The following is a 21,596-nucleotide window of genomic DNA, read 5'->3' on the forward strand; positions in this document are numbered from 1 at the left end:
GACAGGTGCATTGGATAGAGCAGGCTAAAGAACTATGAAGGATGTGGGTCCTCTACCTGCGCCGAAGACATTAAGGATAGCCTGCCACATCTCCTCGGAGGTAGCCACCGGCATACTGGCATATTGTTGTCATTGGCATATTGGAGCTCGATGAGGGAAGTTGTCACTGTTTTCCTTTGGACTATAAACCGACCGAGATTCAATAGCTTTTCATCCATTCGGTACTCGATGTCTACTCCAGTTGGGAGCTTGTTCTTCACTAGATAGATGATAACTGAGATGAGAAGAGGCTGAGAGCGATGACACGGCCCTGTCTGACCGCCGTCTTCGCCTGGAAGACCTCTGTTTCGCTGGTATCTGTCAGTACTAATGCTGACATCTTGTCATCAGTCAGTTTGAGGATGGTGACTTCTTTGGACAGCCAGCCCTTGACAGGATCGTCCACAAAACCTCACGGTTCTTTCTCATCCGATTATCGCATTACCAAGATGTAATGACAGTCAATACAATTGCGCAGGATCCACGTAGCATTTATTTATACGTGAACCTTTTGAAGTTTGTAAAATACCTCTCATGCTATAAGTCCTAACAAATTTACAATATATAGGATGAAAACTGCTCACTTTTGTGCGTTTTTTCTTCTGAAGCATCATATCTGCTCAAAATCGTGAGAGGGGTGAATAGCAACTAACCTATTGAAGAGTCAACAAGGGATACTATTTCATACATTTTGAGAAATCAGAGGATATATGCACACTTTTTCGGTCTGTTATGCTGGTTTCATTGCTATCACTTCCTATTCAAAAGTTGCTGATTCATATTTTGAATTGCACCCTCTCGTGTCAACGCCAAAAATCAGCAAATCAGGGACATGCTTATCGTTTAATGGGAGACTTTTGAGACGTTGGTGGCAGCAAGCACACCGGTCCTTTTTAATTGTTTACGTCATGTTTAAGCTAAAGCACGCATGCCCAATTATGATGCAAACAATGGAAAACGGACCGGTGTGTTTGCTGCCACCAGCGTCTCAAAAGTCTCCCATAGGTTAATGTATGTGAAGTCAATGTCCCAGTCGATGGGTAATTCTTAGAATTTAACCTTAATCACCGAATTAAAAAGTATACTTTGTATACAGGCACACCATTGTAAAACAACCTCCAATGATTGTTTTCAGCTGAACGATCCTATCTCAGACAGAACAATTTTAAAGGGTATTCGTACCAATCGTTTCTCCACTGGTCGGTTTTGTTTTGGGTGAATGTTTCTATAAGTGTCAATAAATTATAGCTTTTATAAAAACAGATAAAAATCAATACATACATTTCTTTACCTAACGTAGGGACATTTCTTTACTAACGTAGGCTACGTGTACATTGCATATAATCAACAGACCAAACACATTATTTTGATGATACAAGCTGGCGAGGACTAGCTCCATAATGTGGTGAGGTGTAGGCCTAGGCCTACCTATGCACCTTGGACGTGCAGGCCTTTAACCATTAACCCGCGACGGATTTGTAGCTTAGTTTTGAATGCTGACAGCGAAACCAAGTTTTGAAATGATACAAAGGAACCATAATCCGTCAAAATGTTACAGACTTCGAAGTCGTCATCGATATATTGAACCCCCCCCCCCCAAAAAAAGAGCTTTCACAAAATGGATGAATGTCGGACCTAACACACTGTAACAAAGTGATCTACAACTGATATTATGACATGGTTCATCGGTGATCATGAGAGCCACTCCTAGCCCATGGAGTTTAAAGCCAAGGCTTCCGAATCCCTTAATGATTAGATAGTGAATTAACACTGAATGATGATGTTCGGTATATTTCGTCTGCTATGTATAAGCCTATGTGTAGAAGGCAAAAGAGAACTAAAGGCAATGTACATAATGCCAAACTTAAGCCTTCAAAAGGGGATTGTCGCGTGAGGTCGAAGATGTTTCATTCGTTTTTCGTCAAATGCTGCGGTGCCACTAGGAGCACTCCTTGGACCATCACTGTGACAGCATCTGCAAAGTTAGGGAACAAACAAACCCAAGGAGGCGCATCAGTTTAAGTTAAAAAAAAAAAGCGAATACTTCTTACCACCTACCAATATGGACAGAAAATGTGAAACATATATAGAAACAAACTAATTAATACTTGAAAAACCGCGTCCATCGGTTACAATTGGTGACAAAACCGGCTATGTAAAATGAAAGCATGAAAGCTAGAAAACATCTGAACAATGCGGAATGGTACAATAAAGTGATACATCTGGGGGTTCACCATGCAATAATATTAATCTCTTCTTTGGACAAAATGTGTGAGGACGACACACATGATGAACACTCTTAACAACCGAAGTGATTAATCCCATGGTATACCTACAAACTATACCACTTCATCGTCATTATTTATGTTATTCCATTCTTTATACCTATATATTCTTAAGATTCTTTATACGGATTGCTACTTTAACTATCAACTACACAAATTGCCTTCTACTTTCCGTGCACAGCATAAGTTACTTAGTGACCCTGCACATAGAATAATGAAGTCGAGATTCCAACATCATAATAAGTGGACTTGTTTGTGTGATGATGTGAATCAAATCTTATAGGTTATATCTTATTGGCTGTGCATGGTCAGTGATACCCGGGAGCTTATGAGAACATTTTACATGTAGATTGACCCTTTCTCATATCGACGATCTTCTGCTAACTTATGCAGCGCAGACCTACGGTAATCAAACGCCATAATTATGCATTCCTTTGATATGACAAGCAACTAGATTTCCCACCTATGAAATTCAGGAGCCATTTGGGTTTGTTGGTCCAGTAGACTCCAATGAAGTAGACGGGCACACCACTGAGTGCGATACCGAAGCCGATCACCGTGTCTATGGGCTGGCCGATGGCGCCGAAAACCACCAGAAAGACACAGATGAGAATGAAGGCGAGGGGTAGGATCCATGGCATCTGAAGCAAATAAACGTATCCAATGACCACAATTATCATATATAGGGTTACAGACCAGTAAATTGACCGCCACAGACCTCAGTGGTAATTACGCGCACTTCCTAAAATTATTAAAATACTCGCAACTCTCCAAGGTCCTTGAGACACACATCAAATTAAAGCTTATTTAATCATCTTTAAGTTTGCCGTTCGATTTTTTGCGGGGTGTACCAATGACTTTTGGGAGAAAATTCCATCCAAAGATGATCACCCGTAAGTCCCAAAGCCCATCGCCATTTTGAAAATGGACGCCTACGCTCTATCGCAAAATTGATCCATTTTACGGCCTAATTTCATGCAAATTTCACAGAAATACAAGCCCGCAGTCCTCTGCACTGCTTCACCCTTCTATATGGGCATTTTACACTGGGTTGTCATTTCTCTTGCTATAATTTTTGAAAGAATGATTTCTAACCGTAATCACCCCAAGAAACATTCATGTTTGAATTTTATCTTGGTATTCCACAAGAGAAAATGAAGAGATATCAGTTGGAGATGGGTACAAACGAATTTTACTTACGACCTTTACATCCGGCGTTTTCGTATATATATATGCATAGGTCTCATTGTTCGATCATTTTGTTTTCACATCGCGTACTAGCGTGAGAACAAAAATGACAACGGTGAAGATTAACCTACCTACACCCGATGGGTTTTAGATATTGTCGGGCTTGTTTGAACACTGTTCTTATCCACGGTCATTTCAGATTTGTTTGTAAATGAGAAGTCCTTCAAGTTTATTCAAACAAAATTGTATGTCCCAAAAGACATTTAGTCTCCTATTTAAGTTTAAAATTTACCTAATGACAGCCCAAAAAATTATTTCATAAATTTTCATCTTTGTACGAATTCACCAAGTTCCACTAGTCCACATGTTTATTTAGATTTTCGGAACTTGATGAGAGGTCAATTTTTTTGCACGATTTTCCCTTCACGTCAGCGATTTTTCAGTTTCCATAAACTAACAATTTTACAAAGGCCTTATTCGATGGTGATTTTCTTAAGAAATCAATGTACCAAAAATAATTGAAAAAACTCCGACTTTTGCACGCTAATTTTCCTATTCGAGGGGTCCGGAAGCGCGCCACCTGGGCCCAAATTTCACAGCGCTGCTTAACAGTTAGCAGAAAAGTTGTGCTTAGCATAGCAGAAAAATTTGCTAACTTAAGCAGTATTTCACGGCGTGGATGTGCTAACGGTTGCGCTACCTCAGTAATGGCGATGGGCAACCTCGTCTCCAGGGTGTCAAGCAGTACGCGCCCATCACTACCTGCTCTCTCACCCTGGTATTGGATCATTTGCATGTGCAAGGTTTTTGAACACGTATGCAAATGAGGAATAGTCTGGTGCCTGCATGTGCGTTACATTAGCGTCTCATGCCGTGTCTGGGGTAAAAACATAGTCAATTCGTCGCAGCGCGAGCATGGCCTGAGTAACGAAAACACGATTTTATTTTAATTAAACTGTTACAATCTTAACGAGACAACCTACAGTATCATATTTTTTTTATTAATATTAACAAATTGGAAAGGAAATGAGTATTTTCGAGAAGGCGTGGACGAATGATCGCGAAAACACGTACTGCACGTTGTGTATAACAACACCAAGTACACGATAAAAATCCATTACTAGCCAATTGCGGTATCGAATCAGGATACAGGAAGAAAGTTTCCTATCCAGGGCTTACTATTGGAAACGAGGTTGGAAATAAAGTAAGCACTGAGGACGAGGTTGGGTGATGGGCGGATATATAAATAAAATAGGTGTACGCTAGTTTCAAGTAATTGAAGCAGAAGCCAGTAAAGCATTTTCATCAACCAGAATTGCAGATGAAGCAACAGAACCAGCATAAGAGAAAATCCCCAGCAGCCGAGACTTAATACGAAAATAAATTAACGCAAGTAATTGAAATCCAGTGTGATTAAAACGTAAGAACGTCAATTAAAAAAAAAATACATTGCGGAAATAATGTCAGCAAGTCACGCAATTAATATCTCGGGCGATGATATCTTGCGTTAGGAATACATTTCTCACGAAGAACTCCGTACGCGTCAGAGTTTGTCATTTGGAAATCTAGCCTCTACGTGGTTTAGTTAGGTGGGAAGAAGGGGGTATTGTGTACCTTCGGAAATCAATTTCTAATTGACGTCTTTAGGTCAGAAAAATTGCGTAGAAAACTATTTGCTTTGTTAAAAAATTCAAAAAAATTTCCCACGTATTGTTTTTATGCAAATTAGTGCCGCCATTACCAATTTTTTTTTTCACTGTATCTCAGCCAATATTGCAGATAATTGAATGAATAAGGTGTCTTAACCCATGTTTTCAGGTTCAAAGCTCACAATAAAACTATTCTGGAAGTGACCACATGTGTCTGCGGCATAGGAATATGCACATTAGTGCACCGAAGGAATGCCACCATTACCGGAATATCACTTGTTTAGCATATCTCGGCCAATATTGCTCGTAACTACACAAGTAAGGTGTCTTAACCCATGTTTTGAGTGTCAGGTATCATTCTAAGACCATTCCTAAAGTATAGTGTGTGTCATGCGTCCTTGGCATACGGTAAATATGTCAATTCTAAAGTGTCGGTTTATCAGAAATTTGCTTTTTAGTGAATATCTCAGCCAGTTTTGCAGCTAATGTTCACGGAGGGGTTTTTGAGGGCAATACTTTCGCAGTTTTATCTTCAATGTCCCATTCTTTTTCCTAATCCAGATAAGCAGTAGTGATAAAAGTTGATTTTAAGCCATCTATGCACATCATATGCACATCTGCGCTCCTATTGCAGTTTCTTTTGCAAATAATGGCTCAAAATCAACTTTTATTACTACTGCTTATCAGGAATGGGAAAAAGAATGGGAGATGAAAGATAACCTTGCGAAAGTATCGCCCTCAAAAACCCCTCTGTCAATATTAGCCGCAATATTGGATGAGGTATTGGCTAAAAATCAAATGTCTAATAAATCGGCACTTTATAATTTACGTATTTACATGCCAAGAACACACGTGACACACATAGTTACTCCAGAAATGGTCTTAGAATGATATTTGACCCTCAAAACATGGGTTAAAACACCTTACTTGTGTAGTGATATGCAACATTGGCCGAGATATGCTGAAAACATGGTTTTCCGGTGATGGCGGCACTAATTTGCATAATCCTATGCCACAGACACATGTTGCTACTTCCAGAATAGTTTTATTGTGATATTTGACCCTAAAAACACGGGTTTAGACACCTTATTCGTTAAGTTATCTGCAATATTAGCTGAGATAGAGTGAACAATAGATTTTTTGGTAATGGCGGCACTAATTTGCATTAAAACAATACGTGGGACATTAAAATTTTTTTTTTTAACACAGCAAATCGTTTTCTACGCAATTTTTCTGGCCTAAAGACGTCAATTAGACATTGTTTTCCGAGGTTGCACGATACCCCCTTCTCCCCACTAAACTAGTTTACCTTTAGTGGTCGCTCCAGGTCTGGTTTTCGCCAACGCAGCAGCAACATTCCAGCGATCGAGACCCCGACACCAGTCCAAAACACGAAACTGAAGTAGTTCAGTAGCTGATTGATGTCACTCGCCAAGAGATACATCAGTGACATGAAACACTGGGAAAGAACACAACCACAGCACATGTACAAATCAAGTTAAGTTGTTTAATGATTCAACAGGGTTCAGCATGCTGCATAAACAGCAATAGATTTTACATGGCACCGTTAAAGTCGCAAAACGATAAAATGAAAAAAAAAAAACATATCATGGTGCTCAATGAAGTCACTTCACTGTGTCCAGAAAGGTATTTCTTTTCATTATCATACCGCGTAATTAACAGCCTGAATTTGAGCTGCTACAATAGTTTTCAAGAAAATAAATAAGTGCTCTTCTGCCCAGCCCACACGTGAGTAGTGTCATTAAGTTTTGGTATAAATTAACAGAAGCCATTTAAATCAGCCACTCATCGGGCGCATATCATTTCGTAGGCCCCGCATTTCTGCTTTTGACTTTCATCAAAAGGAACGGTACAAATACTTCGATGTAAAACACTAGAGTATTTTTATAAATGTTTTACCATGAATATAATGGCTGGCAGAGGTGTTTTTCGTTCCACGTGAATCATTCCCAGGATCTGTGGTAATTTCTCTTCACGGGCTCCAACAAAGCTCAACCTAAGCCCCAATGACAGAAGGATTGCATCATTAAATGTTTAAATGCAAAGGAGTACAATGGGTATATTTCCAGAGCCCAGGCTGCCATGATAATTCAGCATTAACCCTGTATCGATACGAAACGTTCAATAATATAAAACATCCAAATAATGGCAAGGGAGCAAGGGAAAGAGTAACGGACAGTGGATGTCCAAGCTACCTTCACTTTAACTCAATACCCGCTTCATACTTGCGTTGAGCGTGTTATTTTGAAGCTTTGTTTATGTCAACTTCATGACTACTCTATGCTTTCATACAACTCTTGGCCGCGTTCGGGCGGTCTGTTCTTGACGCGGGTATATTGTTCTTGCAAAACCCTGACGGGTGGCGTGTGCAACCTCGTCCCCCGGGGTGTCGAACAGTACGCGCTCACCACTAACTGATCTCTCACCCTGGTATTAATTAGACAATTTGCATGTGCACAAGTTTTGAATACGTATGCAAATGAGGAATAGACTGGTGCCTGCATGTGCGTTACAATAGCGTTTTTTTGTATGCGGTATCTGGGGTATAAACCAGCATCAATTCGTCGCGCCGTGAGTAACGAAAACACGATTGTTTTTTTAAGTTAAAATGTTACAATCTTATCCCGCCAATATGCAGTATCACATTTCATACTAATATGAGCACATTGGAAAGGAGAGGAGTATTTTTGAGAGGGCCTGGACGTTATAATTACAATTATCGTGAAAACACATAATGCACGTTGGAAATGACAACACCAAGTACATGATAAAAATCCATTACTAGCCAATTGCGGTTTCGAATCAGGATACAGGAAGAAAGTTTCCTATCCAGGGCTTACTATTGGAAACGAGGACGGAAATAAAGTAAGCACTGGGGACGAGGTTGGTGGTGTGTGATCCTGTTCGCCGAGTGTAGTGTTCGTGGGTCGTGTTCCCATCGTTCGAGCGCGAGAACAATATTCCCGTGTCAAGGGCAGACCGCCTGAACTTGGCTCTAAAAACGTCTATCATTGAATTTAACAATCCGTGTTTCTGCTGTTCTTATTCAAAATAAAAAGAAAATCCACCCCAGCGGTTTTTAAGGCCACGTGTTAAAGAGGTTGTGGAATGCTCGAAGACTTTTCCGTCATTTTTCAGGTATATATAGCCTAAGGTGTGATGAAATAAAAACGACTATTGTGTCTGTCATGAAATGAGTACAAAAGGTACTTAGAGCTGTTTTTCAGGTCCTGTTTCGACCCGAACATGCAATTTGTGTAAAAGTCATTGTTGGGGGCAGCAAACAAAACATAGTAAATTGTGACGTAATAAACAGGACTCCCGATGCAGCGTAGTATAAACGAGTCCTGTTTATTACGTCACGATTTACTATGTTTTGTTTGCGGCCAAAAGTTACACACATGTCTATGGGATGTGGCTTCTGCCAGCATTTCCAAAGACACTTGTGTATTGCAAGACATAGGCAAATAATTCGGATGAGGCTGAAGGTACCTCATATTTTACCAACTGGAAAAAAAAGGTGACACGGTGAACCCAAATTACTTGAACTTTAATGAGCCAACAGAACTTGGTTAAAAAATCATGTACGGCATCTCGTACAGTATTTGTTTATGTCTCGCTACAGGTATTATTGTACACTAGGTATAGGTTGCCTTCCCCGTGCTCTTCAACAAATTATTTTTTTCTATTAAAAAAGCATTCAACGTGTATGTTTTATTCCAAGCAAAACTTCCCTCCTTTCTGAACGTCTGCAACCCTCTCAAAAAAGGTTTTTGTGTTGGGCACAAACAGATCCGTTTTGCGACAAACTGACTCCCGGTCCGTACGTTATTGATACTGTGATTATGGGGTGGGAACCAGCCTACCCCGAAAGAACAGAATTATCGGCAGCCAATAATTCAAAACCGTAAAGAAATATTTCGATAACTAAACACGGGCCGGTTTTTTTTCGGTCGATGTCTCATCCAAAAGTGAAAAATGTTTGTGTTGCTATAAAAAAAAACAATGAAGAAATGGAATCTAGTTATCGGGATGAAACTCAAATTATAGCACGGGCAACGCAACTTCAATTCAGGAGCCAAGAGGATGCTCGTTATATAGCCAACATTTAGGTATGGGTGTTCCTTAAAGGTTTTATCTGGATAGTTTGAAGCTTGATATGACTACTTACCGTGAACTCGCCATGAGCATACCGTTAACTGCGCCGAACGTGGACAGGGCAACCGCTATGGGCATAATGACGGATGCTGCTCCTAAGACTTTCTTGCCGAACGTCTGTTTAAGAGCAGACCAATGGAATGACAGGTGGACGTGTTGGGACGATTCTTTTACAAGCCGCACACAAGGCTCGATTATTTCGAGACCGTGAATCATGACGTTCAAAGCACTTTTAAAAAATAGGAGTGGATACCAGATTTTTGGAAGGAGGAGGGACATTAAGTGCTTTCCTCACTTTGGAATAACCATAGCAATCACAATTTTAAAATGAACAGTTTTCTTCCCGAATGATGAAATTGTTTCCTTTTTTTGCCGATCTGGTCGGGTTCCAGACCTTAACAACTCGACCCAATAAAGGTGCCATTTGTTTGACCATGAAGGAATACGATGCCGTAGATCACGTCCCAGGTCATGGATAGATTAAGGCTGGAGTAGCACCTTTGATAAATTAATGTGTAATTTTACTTATTACACCACCTGTCCGAAGAGGAAACCGATTTGCATCCACATTAATTGATGGCACTTCACTCACACCGGAGACTTACCAGCGCAACTGCTTGTGAAATGAGCATTTCTTGAGGACTCATTACTGCCAAGTAGCTAATGTTTGCCAGGACGTATATGGCAGTTACCAATGGCACAGCTATGAGGATCGCACGAGGCATATTCCTGTCATTACAAAGACAGATATCTGATCAATAAGTGTCGTGTCGTGATTGGCGATCGGAATGAGATCGTGTCCTATTTGCTCACAATGATACGCTACGAAACGCCATGGACTTCGTGCATTAAGTCACAAAAGCGTTTTCAGTTCTTTTCGTTTCCGTCTTGCATTTCAACAGTTTTTTTTCTAAACCGTAGGCCGAACTACGCAACGGGCACTAATGCCAGTCAGGAATGAGATCCGGAATGGGACCGTTCGAGAACCGGGCGAGCTCGGCCCGCCCAGTAAGCTGCCGCCCACTTCGAACACTGTACCCGCCCGGTTACTCAAGCATGACGCTCGGTTGACTGCTGGAGTGGCCCTCAGGGTCACAACAATAGCTGCTATTAACGGATTAGTGGTTATTGTTCGAGGATTACAGCGCCCAACTCAGGTTGGGTTGGTGTGGAATTTTATTCTTTTCTATCTTCATAGAATACAAGTATTTTGTTTTTGCATGAAATCATTTGACAAATACACTTGATACAACTGCCTAGTTTGCAAAGTTATATATATATGAACAATGGTTAAAAGCTAGATGATCAAGGTGTGATTTTTTTTCTTTGAATTTTTCGAAATACGATGTTCGATATCTATATTGATTCTCGGAATTGATCAAATGTACGAAATACCTCATTCTGTATTGAAATAAAGTATTCCCCATATGACGAACATGAATTGTTTTGCGAACATGAATTTGTTTTGCATTTTAAACAGAAAAGTCTGATACTCGTTTGAGAATAGAAGCGGGCGGGCTTGGGCCCCGATCGGTATGAAGTGGCCCACTCGGTAGCCCCGATCGGTATGAATACTGGTCACTCTTTTATTCAAGCATGATGCTCGAGAAGCAGGTGGGAATGACCCACTCTGTAGCTCCCGATCGGTATGAACACTCGGTTATTCAAGCGTGAGCTTGGTTGACTGGAGTGGCTCTCTTGGTCGCTATCAACGGATTAGTGGTTATTGTTCGAGGATTACAGCGCCCAACTCAGGTTGGGTTGGTGTGGAAGGCACTGGCAATCATTATATTTTTTGTGGAATTGTATTCTTTTCTAGCTTCATAGAATGCAAGTATTTTGTTTTTGCATGAAATCATTTGACAAATAAACTTGATACAACTGCCTAGTTTGCAAAGTTTTGTATGTGAACAATTGTGTGAATTTTTTTCTTTGAATTTTTAGAAATACAATTTTCGATATCTATATTCTCGGATTTGATCAAATGTACGAAATACCTCATTCTGTATTAATTGAAATAAAGTATTCCCCTTATGATGAACATGAATTGTTTTGCGTGTGGTAATAATGTGATGTTTTTGAATTTTAGACTACGACACCGCACTTGCCCCTTATTCACGTTAATTCATACGCATTTTAAACAGAAAAGTCTGATACCCGTTTGAGAATAGAAGCGGGCGGGCTTGGGCCCCGATCGGTATGAAGTGGCCCACTCGGTAGCCCCGATCGGTATGAATACTGGTCACTCTTTTATTCAAGCATGATGCTCGAGAAGCAGGTGGGAATGACCCACTCTGTAGCTCCCGATCGGTATGAACGCTCGGTTATTCAAGCGTGAGCTTGGTTGACTGGAGTGACTCTCTTGGTCGCTATCAACGGATTAGTGGTTATTGTTCGAGGATTACAGTGCCCAACTCAGGTTGGGTTGGTGTGGAATACACTGGCAATCATTCTATTTTTTGTGGAATTGTATTCTTTTCTAGCTTCATAGAATGCAAGTATTTTGTTTTTGCATGAAATCATTTGACAAATAAACTTGATACAACTGCCTAGTTTGCAAAGTTCTGTATTCCCCTTTGTTTTAAGGTTTAAGTTTTTCTGTTGACGCAAAAACTTCATTCACTTTAAATCCTGAAACCAGATTTTTATGTGTACATTATTTGTTCACCCTGAGACTCATTTCAATTAATAGTTGGACTATTTTTTCTAACTATTCTAATTTCTATCTAGAATTGCAAGATAAGACATTGCAAAATTGTACGTGAACACGTACATTCTAATATAGTCAAACCATTGAGCTGTGAAAGCAACTTGTGAATGACTACTGCATGGACCACGTTCCCGCCCGTCATCCGTGTACGGGACCCGGTGTCATACGAAAATCGGACTCATATGGAAATCGGACTCTTTTTCCCCTTTTATTGGTTAAACCCTCTCACGTGACCGGTCCATCTCCTAATTATCTATGCAAGAGCATGCGCAACACCTCCAATGAGTCAGTACTTCATACAACCTAAATTCATGCTACACCGGCGTCAAGCGAGCGCAGAGCAAACCTTCTTTGTCATTCATTGAACGATCTCCCTCATGTCTTAATATCGAATACATACAGCCCAACGGGGTATATGTAACCGAAGGAACAGCCCATTTGCACTGCTTTGTTGCAACGCCAGGACTGGGTGTCAGACAGAAAGTGTGATACACGCTGTAAACATAATAGTCTGATACCCTTTCACTATACTTTGTGATAAACGAAACTCTAATGTCGCAGCGAGCACATTAACTTTAATGCACGTAAATAGAACAAACTGGGGAATTCTGATCTTAATACTGAACAAAATACCAACCCTGTTTGCTTTAAAAGTCAGATTCAGGGATTCATCGGTGCATGTCCGTATACATTTGTATACATTTAAGGGGAGAAAAACGTACCATGTGACTAATTGAAACCGTTGTTAACTGATCGCTCAAGCTTTTCAATAGGCCTGCGCGAGGGTCACCAACAATAGCAGTCCATGGCAGGGATTACCGGCGGCGCACCCTTTGATTTGCCGGGTCTTTGTTACCCGGCAGTGAGGATTATCGCCTTGCAAATTGCTTCTTTTGTTAGGTTCAGGAGAGGGCCCACCAGTCAGACTTGTACTTCGTTTTCTTAATCCGAGCTCGCCCACTTTGGAGAGGAGTCCCAATCCCTTTCTCGGAGTGGGCGAGGCTTAGCCCAGACCGTCTGGGAACCGGGCGGTAAGGGATCTCACAGTGGCCTTGTCACGCACACAGCCCTGTTTGACCTCAGTTTCTTGTCCCGAGGTCACGCACGCATGGCCCAAAAGCGCACGCAAGATTTTACGAGATTTATTCGAGATTACAGAAAAACACGAAAAGTGCCTGAATACATGCACTGTTTGGCCAAGATGGCTAAATAAGTGAAAAGTTGAAATTGTGTGCTTTAATTTGACACAAAAAACCTGCTTTTGACAAATACAAAGTGTTGTTACGGCCTGTCAAACAAAATCATATTTTTCATCAACAAAAGCGAGGGCCGATAGTTTTTAGGTGTACATTCGATTCTTAAAAAGGCCGAAAGAAACGGCAAGGCTCAGTAGATAGAGGAATATATAGTTAATGTTCATTTTCATGTGAAACACGTGCAGGAGACTTCTAATGTTTGGTCCAAATCGCCGGTTGAAAAATGAAGACTTTTGCGAGATTTCATGATTTGCAACCACATGTACGCGTGTAAACGAAAGTATAAGTACGCCGACGTACGTTGGCCTGAAAACAACGAATGACTTATGAATATTAAGCAGGCCATGCTCGAGCTCGATCAATCAGTGGGCGCATGGGCCAGAAGGTCACACCGTGGGTTCTTCGCTCTATGCTTTACAATGGCGACGATCTTTTCGCGTTGTGAAAAATGGAAGTTGTTGGAAACATTAGGTGTACATCGAATTCTTAAAATATCTACGACATCACGTTCACGAGATTTTTTGTAGATGAAGGTTCATTCTTTCCTTTGATTACCTCAACGTTTGGGAGACTTTCGTCGTTGTCGAAAAAAAACCGGAAATTTCATGACCTAATTTTTAGTCGATTTGTCCGTGAAATAATATTGTCAAAATGCATCAAAATCCTTTTTTTTGAGAAAACAAAATACCTTGATGGATGTATGAAGTAGATCTTTAACTACCTAAAAACAACTTTGTTTGTTTGGATCGTTGTGGTTTGCCATGAAAATTGCGAATTTTTTTACCCTTTTTACGGCCATCGTTCGCTGGCCTCGTGTTGCTGTCAGTTGTGCGGACAAGAAAATAGAGCAGCTACGCGTGACACGGCAACTGACTGATGCGAGCGATTCACCTGGATCACCACAACAAAATATTGCATCACCCGAATAAAAGCCCTTATTAAAGGGCATTACGTCCTGGAATGCGCCAAACTTGGGCTACACAACGCATTTTTAGCGAAAGTATGTTAATTGGAAAGAGCAGTCCAAGGATATAAACGTCCACACAACCATCCTTTAAAAGCCGGGTGTTTTGTGTTTTTTTAGATGTTTTTCGGGGGTCAAAATTTTGACTCGGAAAAATCGAGCTGTTTGGGTGCTAGTCGTGATTCCAGTCGCACAAATTCTCTTCGAAGCATTTCTAAAAAAAAAACCGCGTGTGTGCTCATCAGTTGAGTGAATATACTAACTCATTTCGGTGACAAAAACACCGCTATTGTTTCAAATTTATCAAATTACAGCAGCTTTGTCAGTCTTTTCCGGGGTTTACTTGTCAACAACGAGAACATTACCACCGTAAGGCGTGCTTCCACCGCCTGGGCCAAGCGTAGATGCAGCTGGAAATACGTATACATATGCCACAAAATGTCCGCTGCATCCAGTGTGAACAACATGTTTTGTTTTCGTCTTTATTCAGGAACGGTAAGACAATAGGTTAGTTTCCTTTCAACCAGACCTTTGGAATAACATAAGTAAACTCCATAACATCAAATCGTCTGGATTGCAGGCATTAATAACTCTTTCAAGCTCCGTTTTCCATACGTGTGTTTTCAGTCCGTTTTCGCGCTCGCGTTACAACTGGGGATCTATCGTGCATGGGTCTAATGCCGTGTGCGATATATATTCAGAGGACGTGAAGGACAAAATTGCGTGTGTACTGTCACTTGGTGGGGTTTGACTTGTAACATTAAATAATATTAACTTCTTTGTCTTTTCCTACCTGTTGGGGTTTTTCAGTTCCTCCGTCAGGAAATTCAGATTGTTCCTGTTAAGGACAAATATATATGAGGACAAATATTTTTGACATTAAAACATGAGCATGGCATGCACTGCTCTGCTTCCCATTAGTTTTGTATAAAAAGGTGATACATAAAAAGATTTCGAACTTCTCAAGTTACTTATCAATAAAGTAAAACATTCGAAGGTAAAAAGGTCATTCGGCTAAAGGATTTATTAATGCGGGAAACAATTTCATTTGCAAATGTGTGCGGCACTAAGAAGGCCACATAAAAAGGATAAACGAGAATTTTAGGAGACTTTCTGTCAAAGTTTGTCACTTACCAGCCACCGTAAGCAAAGAGTCCAGCATATACAGCTTGTGCGATTCCAGTAGGAGACACTGCTTGGCCAGGCACGCTATCAAAGCTGTCTTGAAAACTGCTGGTGGTGCCTGATTACAGGAGAAAGCACAAATGGCACTTATCTGCATGGTATGGAAGGGTGGACGACCAGTTGTTTATTACTGTTTGGTTTTATTATACAAACTAATTTATTTATTAGGCACAATAATGTGCGTGTACCCTCATGTGATAGCAGATATTACAGCCAAGGAAGTGGGGTAAACATTAGGCTCGATGTATACCTTTGCAAGATGCGCGAGTAAATTCCGGTCCTAGTGTGTACTTTAAGTGTGCTATAATAATCGTCTGGAGCTGGATGGATCGGCCACATGATTACTTTAAGTGTATTTTTTAATTCTCATGATTTTGCTAGCACATTCTTTAAAGTCACGTGACTATTTTGAAATATTGACTGGTATTATTTTTCACACGGACTAGATTTGTGTATGAATCTCTCGACATCGCCAATAGTGGTGACACGGAGGTGGTGTTATACTTATATTCATTCATTATTACACGGTTACAGCACATTCAGTGCCAGCAGAACAGAAGGGCCAGCAATTTATGATATGAGTAATGATATAAAGACAGGGGCCCCATGCCACTACGACAAAATCAATATTATTTACCAAAAATCCTAGCTTTCGATTTGTTTATCATGATAAATGGTACTATTGGAATCACGGGATTTCAATATATTTAACTATATTTGTTTGCAATGCAATGAATGTCTGGTCTTTAACTCAGTGTTAGCATTTCCCACTAGGCGCAAGCTTGACCAACTATTGCATCATATTGAAAAACACGCGGCACTTTGAACGTTGCCCTTTGAAATGATGCCGGGGTTGGTTGCTGGGTTGCCGTCTAGTATATTTTCTGGTGTGTCAACTTCACCATTATTTCGACACTTCTGCCTTTTGCCAGTTGTAAGTACATTGAACTCTCAAGTTATAGTTTTTGTTAGGTTGGAATCAAGCGGGTTCGCTTCAGTGTGCCCGCTTGATAAGATTGGAAGGGCGGGGCATTTGCAGGTACAAAGGGTGTGGACTATTTCATCAGTGATGACATGGACAACTACCAGAAACCCTAAACTTGGGTTACTTTGGTAGGTTTTTATTCTCTGTCGTTATTGCATGCTCTAAACATGTAGCTGTACATTCACATATTAACCCTTGTATTTGCCATTTTTTGGGGAAACGAATTGTGGAAATGTGTAACTCGGTAACTTGTATGATATTGACAGTAATTTGTATGATAAACACACAGTTTTATGCAGTTAAAAAAAGAAGAAATTTTATATGAATACCTTTGAAATAGTTATAGAATACAGTTTATATCGTATATAGCTTTTTTTATCGATTGTACTACCCTAAGCACCACACACTTCTTCACCTAACGGCAAATGCAACTTGATGACAATCACAGGGCAGTGTTGTAGGCTAGGTACTAGTGAGGGATCACAATACATCACAAGTCCTGTCACAAGTCAATCACAACTCAATTCAGAAGTCCAGTCACAGAAAACAAAGGATGAATCATGAAAAAGAAAGGCGCAGTTTATTTGAATAGCTTGTGACTGATGAACGTAAGACTTGATGACTTATGATCAACTTTTGATTGACTTGTGATGACCTGCTATCCCTTCCAAGGACCTCGATAACAGCCACGAATCAGGGTGAGGCTTTTGTTCGCTGATGTTTACCCAGGTGTCATCGTTACTAAAAGCTGATTACGGTAGCTATCCATTGATGTGTGTGTCTACCAAATGAGGCGGACCATGCCTTTATTCTTGTCGAATTACTGATGAATGGTTATTTCTTTAACTCACTTATAAAAAGTGGAACATATTTACCTCGGGCGAGATGTATGATACCCATGATGATGATGAGAAGCAGTCCCAAGATCTTGCCAAGAGTGAAGACATCCTGAACACGCGTAGCTAGCCGCACACTGAACCCATTAACGATTGACAGGGTAACTAAGAAAAGAATAAATGACAAAGTCGAAACGAATCATGAAAATAACTGTAAAAATTGATTTCCAGAGAGTCAGAGCAACGAAGGTTTCAACGCCTCGACAAAGTGTGAATATGTGCGGAAGGTGATTTCAGTGAAAAGACTGGTGCACAAGCATAATCGTACAGCTACCGAACCCCAAAGCATCCTATATTTCACAGCTTTGTTTAAAATAGAGCGAAAATATTATACATATCTAAAGAGTATAGTCCATTAGCTTTTTAACAACAAAAAGATATTTCAAATCGGACAAATATATATTGAGTTATGGCCAACTGGAAAAAGCGCGACTGAAAGTTTGACTGCCGCGATAAGAACACGGACCGAAACTTGAATTTGTGAAAAAGGCTAGCAAGTAGAGGGCAGAGACAGAGCAGCAAAGTAAACATCTAAGAAGTTAACCAAACAGTTCTTTTCAGGACTAATTTTTCTATTACATCCAAAAGGATAAATGACCATTGTTCCACAAATTAATTAATAAAGTGAACAACATAAATAAAAAAAATTCAACATTAAAGAAAGAAAAATTACCCTCACCCCAAATCCATTACATTCCTTACAATTGACAATTGAAACCGTGGACAGATAGAAAAATCGGCACTTAGTTTGAATTGGCCATAACTCAATAAATATTTACCCGATTGGAGAGATTGTTTTCGTTTATATTGAAAGCTAATGAACTATACTCTCTAAAATGTATAGATATTTGCGACTAGGTAAATTAGGCCAAAATCTATACGCACTGGGGTAAATTATGGGGGTCGGGGGGGGGGGGCAATGTACGCCACTGGCGTCACCCAACCTTAAATTATTGGGGTCCCCCATTCCGTCCGGATCGCCGTCCGTGCACAGTAGCAACACAATAGCGAAGCCATATTGCTCCCAATTATGCACAAAACATTAACACTGCACGCTGCTAATATTGTGATTCAAAAATTGAGTGATTTTCAACGCCTGCAGGTTTGCGGTATAACACCACGTCGTGATGTTGTTTATGAGTAGACTTTAATCTCGGAGGAACTGATAACTTGATGTGCCAAAAGTTTGTTTTCTTTTGTTCATCGTAATGTTTGGATTGTATCTTGCATTCTGTTGGGTTTTGTTTCCTATACTGAAGTAGTTTTTAACCACTCTGTTTCATTGTGTATTTTTGAAGCCCTTGAAATCCTTGTTTGGTATGCTCTTTGGCACTCTATCGTAGGCCTCCGCAGTCTTAAGTTTACCACTTCCCGTAGTCCATACATTGTGATCAATGGGCTGGTATATGGTCAAGTATTTTTCAAGGTCTCACTGTGGAACTTCTTGCCAAGATCGTGCTTGCCCCTTCTTTTATGTTAGGCCTATAGCGAGATATTAACAGATTCCTTGTCTCTCTGTAATTAATAACTTCTTCATTTCTAGTTTGTAGTCACCGCCTAGATTGGCTCTTGGCCATGGGCGTCGCCAGGATTTTTCCCGGGGGGGGGGCAAAGCAAATTTTTCTTAACTTTTTCAACATAGGCATAGCCTCAATTTATCATTTTTCGAGCGTGGGCAGGGGAACATTTGCCCCCCCCCATCAAATTAACAGAAAAATGGCTTCGCACCTCTTTTTCCTTACCCTTTTTCCCCTTCTTTTTTTTTCGTTTGGGGGGGGGGGGGGGGCAAGGGGGGGGGAGGGCGCTTGCGACGCCCATGCCCTTGCCTTTGGCCTTGTGATTTGCGATTCCCATAACACTACAGACTTACCCAGGCAGACCCCTGCCAGAATGCCACGGAGCTCCTCAGACGGTGGGCATTCTACCTCAGGGAAGAAAGGTAGTGACACATAGTTGGCGAAAGTCTTGGCTATGATGGCTTGTTGGGATGGAAAGGATACCATCATGGACACCCAGAGGTACAGGAAGCCGGGCAGAGAGCCGAAGGCTGTCCGGATGTAGGTGAAGTCTCCTCCCGATGCGGTCAGCGTGGTGCCTAGCTCGGCGTAGCACAGTGCACCTACCAGGGACATGACACCACAGGCCGCCCAGATCAACACTGAGAGCCCGGCCGAGCCGCTGTTAGACAACACGCCGACCGGTGAGATGAAGATCCCAGATCCGATGATGGAACCCACGATAACTGTCACAGCATTCAGTAGGGTCACCTTCCGTTGCAGGTTAACATTGCTTGCTGATATGTCACTGTGCGCAGACATTGTGTCGCTTCGAGGACCATCCATCTCTTGACAGTTTTAAATAAGTCAGTTGTTGTTTATGACTACTTTATACTGTGAGTTACTTCTATGCTGTCTTTATGTCGGTTGCTTATCCCTAAGCCATGTCAGCTGAGCCTCAAGTGATAATTGTAGCTGGTATTGTAACTTCGCTACAGCTGATCTGCTGCGTCAGCACCGTACCAATATCAAACGGAACTTGAACTTTGTCACGAAAAACTGAACCCACACATGCTTGTTTACTTCTCTAACTTTGGTACTTGAACTTTAAATAGCGTACAACTTCGTTATTTCGGTGCACATAACGATTATTTGTCCTGAGTTTTGGTCATTTTTAAAGATGATATACGACCTGCGACATCGTATGTTGGTTACCGATGGGTGCTTGCAACCAAGGTTGTCTTCTGCCGAACCCCTTTTGCAGGTTCTAAAAAAACCTTCACATGTGATGGAAAAGGATCCGTAAAACCTCGTTAACTTCCTCCCAATTTGATTTCCTAAAATGACGTTTTTTTGATAAAAAGTAACATTTAAAACATATATTGTCGTTCTTCTATAGCGTAAATACAATCAAGTCAGACTCCCTTAGGCCGGTTCGTAAATCGAACATGCGAATGCCAAACGAATTTCTTGAGAAATGATAAAATTAGATACACTTTTTGTCGTTTTTCACAAACATTCAAACAAAATTTCCACCGAGACTTGAAATTAAACTATTTTCGAGGATTCTAAAATTAGTTTCTACTCTCAATAAGTTAGAGAGGACTGATGTATTTTGTCTTAAGCAAGGACTTCTTCAGAGGCAAATGACACATGGACAAGAAACAAACATGCAGGGACATGCAAGCAAGGCAGGGTTGGAAGCAAACATGCAGGGACATGCAAGCAAGGCAGGGTTGGAAGCAAACATGCAGGGACACGCAAGCAAGGCAGGGTTGGAAGGATTTTCTACTTTGAGAGGCATGTACAGCGATCCTCATCAATTTCAAGTTTGTTGTAAAATGTTACCTTTTGATTTTGCGAGACCACCAAACACCAAGTAAACGCTTAGTACCGAAAACAACCAGAAAACAAAATAATGTCTTCTGAGACTATCGCGGCAATCCACTGCACTGGGTAAACATTCGTATTAAAAACAACATTTTTTGGAAGAAAATCATAATTAGCTCCATTGTTTGCGAAATCGCAAGTTTTTTTCTTTTGGGGGTAAAAAAAATATGTGTCTACGTACAATCATAGGGAAGTGTAACGCAATTGAAGAAAAAATCTTGTTCTCAAGTAATGAATAAATTCCAAAAAGTTTAGTTGAAATTTGCTGAATTTGCTGTTTTCTACATTCTTTAGTAGGCCTTTACGAGCTAAATTCCATTCTTCCTAGCTTGTGATTGTACGAAAATTAATATTGTCAAATCTTGTTGGCACATGCGCAGTTGGAATACTGAACTTACTTATTTGGATGCAACATGTAGGAGTTGCGATCGTTTGTTTGCAGATATATATTCTGGCGAGTAAAAGAATCGTTGTAAATCCATGTTTGTTCGTATTGGTGGGGACGAAACACGCAGTATTCCGAGCAAATTGGATGACATGGAGTGTACCCTAACAACCATGATGCTTTGCCTTGCTGTATTGTGGATGTTTATGTGTGGTAATGTACATGCAGCAACGTTAACATGTTCACGGTTTCAGGACAGCTACCTATAGACTCAAGAGGGAGATTACTGTTACCTACTGCGCAACCAAATCAAGCGCCAATACGCTGGAGGATGGGCCACCTGTAAGGTGCTGTGCGCGGATTACACAGTCCTAAACACCACCGCTGAGAATGAGTACATCCGGGCCAAGTTCATGGCAGGGATTCCCTCTTCACCTAACAAGCTCTGGCTAGGATGCAACCGCACCGCTGGGAGCTGGGCATCCATGG

General features: G+C 40.8%; 1 protein-coding gene across 1 annotated transcript; it reads right to left on the reverse strand.

The window, feature by feature from the left end:
* Nucleotides 1-1,325: 1,325 nt before the first annotated feature.
* On the reverse strand, nt 1,326-19,654 carry LOC119725494 (large neutral amino acids transporter small subunit 1-like). Its single transcript, XM_038196899.1, has 10 exons — nt 19,207-19,654; nt 17,316-17,441; nt 15,405-15,513; nt 15,064-15,108; nt 9,946-10,069; nt 9,354-9,457; nt 7,082-7,178; nt 6,471-6,620; nt 2,788-2,965; nt 1,326-2,014 (listed from the first exon to the last, which is right to left on the reverse strand). The coding sequence occupies exons 1-10, from the start codon at nt 19,652-19,654 to the stop codon at nt 1,947-1,949; spliced, it is 1,449 nt and encodes a 482-aa protein (XP_038052827.1). The 3' UTR covers nt 1,326-1,946.
* Nucleotides 19,655-21,596: the final 1,942 nt, after the last annotated feature.

This window comes from Patiria miniata, unplaced genomic scaffold, assembly GCF_015706575.1.
Source record: "Patiria miniata isolate m_02_andy unplaced genomic scaffold, ASM1570657v1 HiC_scaffold_19, whole genome shotgun sequence".
NCBI lineage: Eukaryota > Metazoa > Echinodermata > Asteroidea > Valvatida > Asterinidae > Patiria > Patiria miniata.

Coding starts and splice junctions, on each gene's coding strand:
- LOC119725494 (XM_038196899.1), bottom strand. CDS start 19,654: ATGTCTGCGCACAGTGACATATCAGCAAGCAATGTTAACCTGCAACGG. Junction 7,179..9,353: donor ATGCTCATGGCGAGTTCACG/GTAAGTAGTCAT, acceptor ATTGGGGCTTAG/GTTGAGCTTTGTTGGAGCCC. Junction 6,621..7,081: donor TGCCAGCCATTATATTCATG/GTAAAACATTTA, acceptor GTTCTTTCCCAG/TGTTTCATGTCACTGATGTA.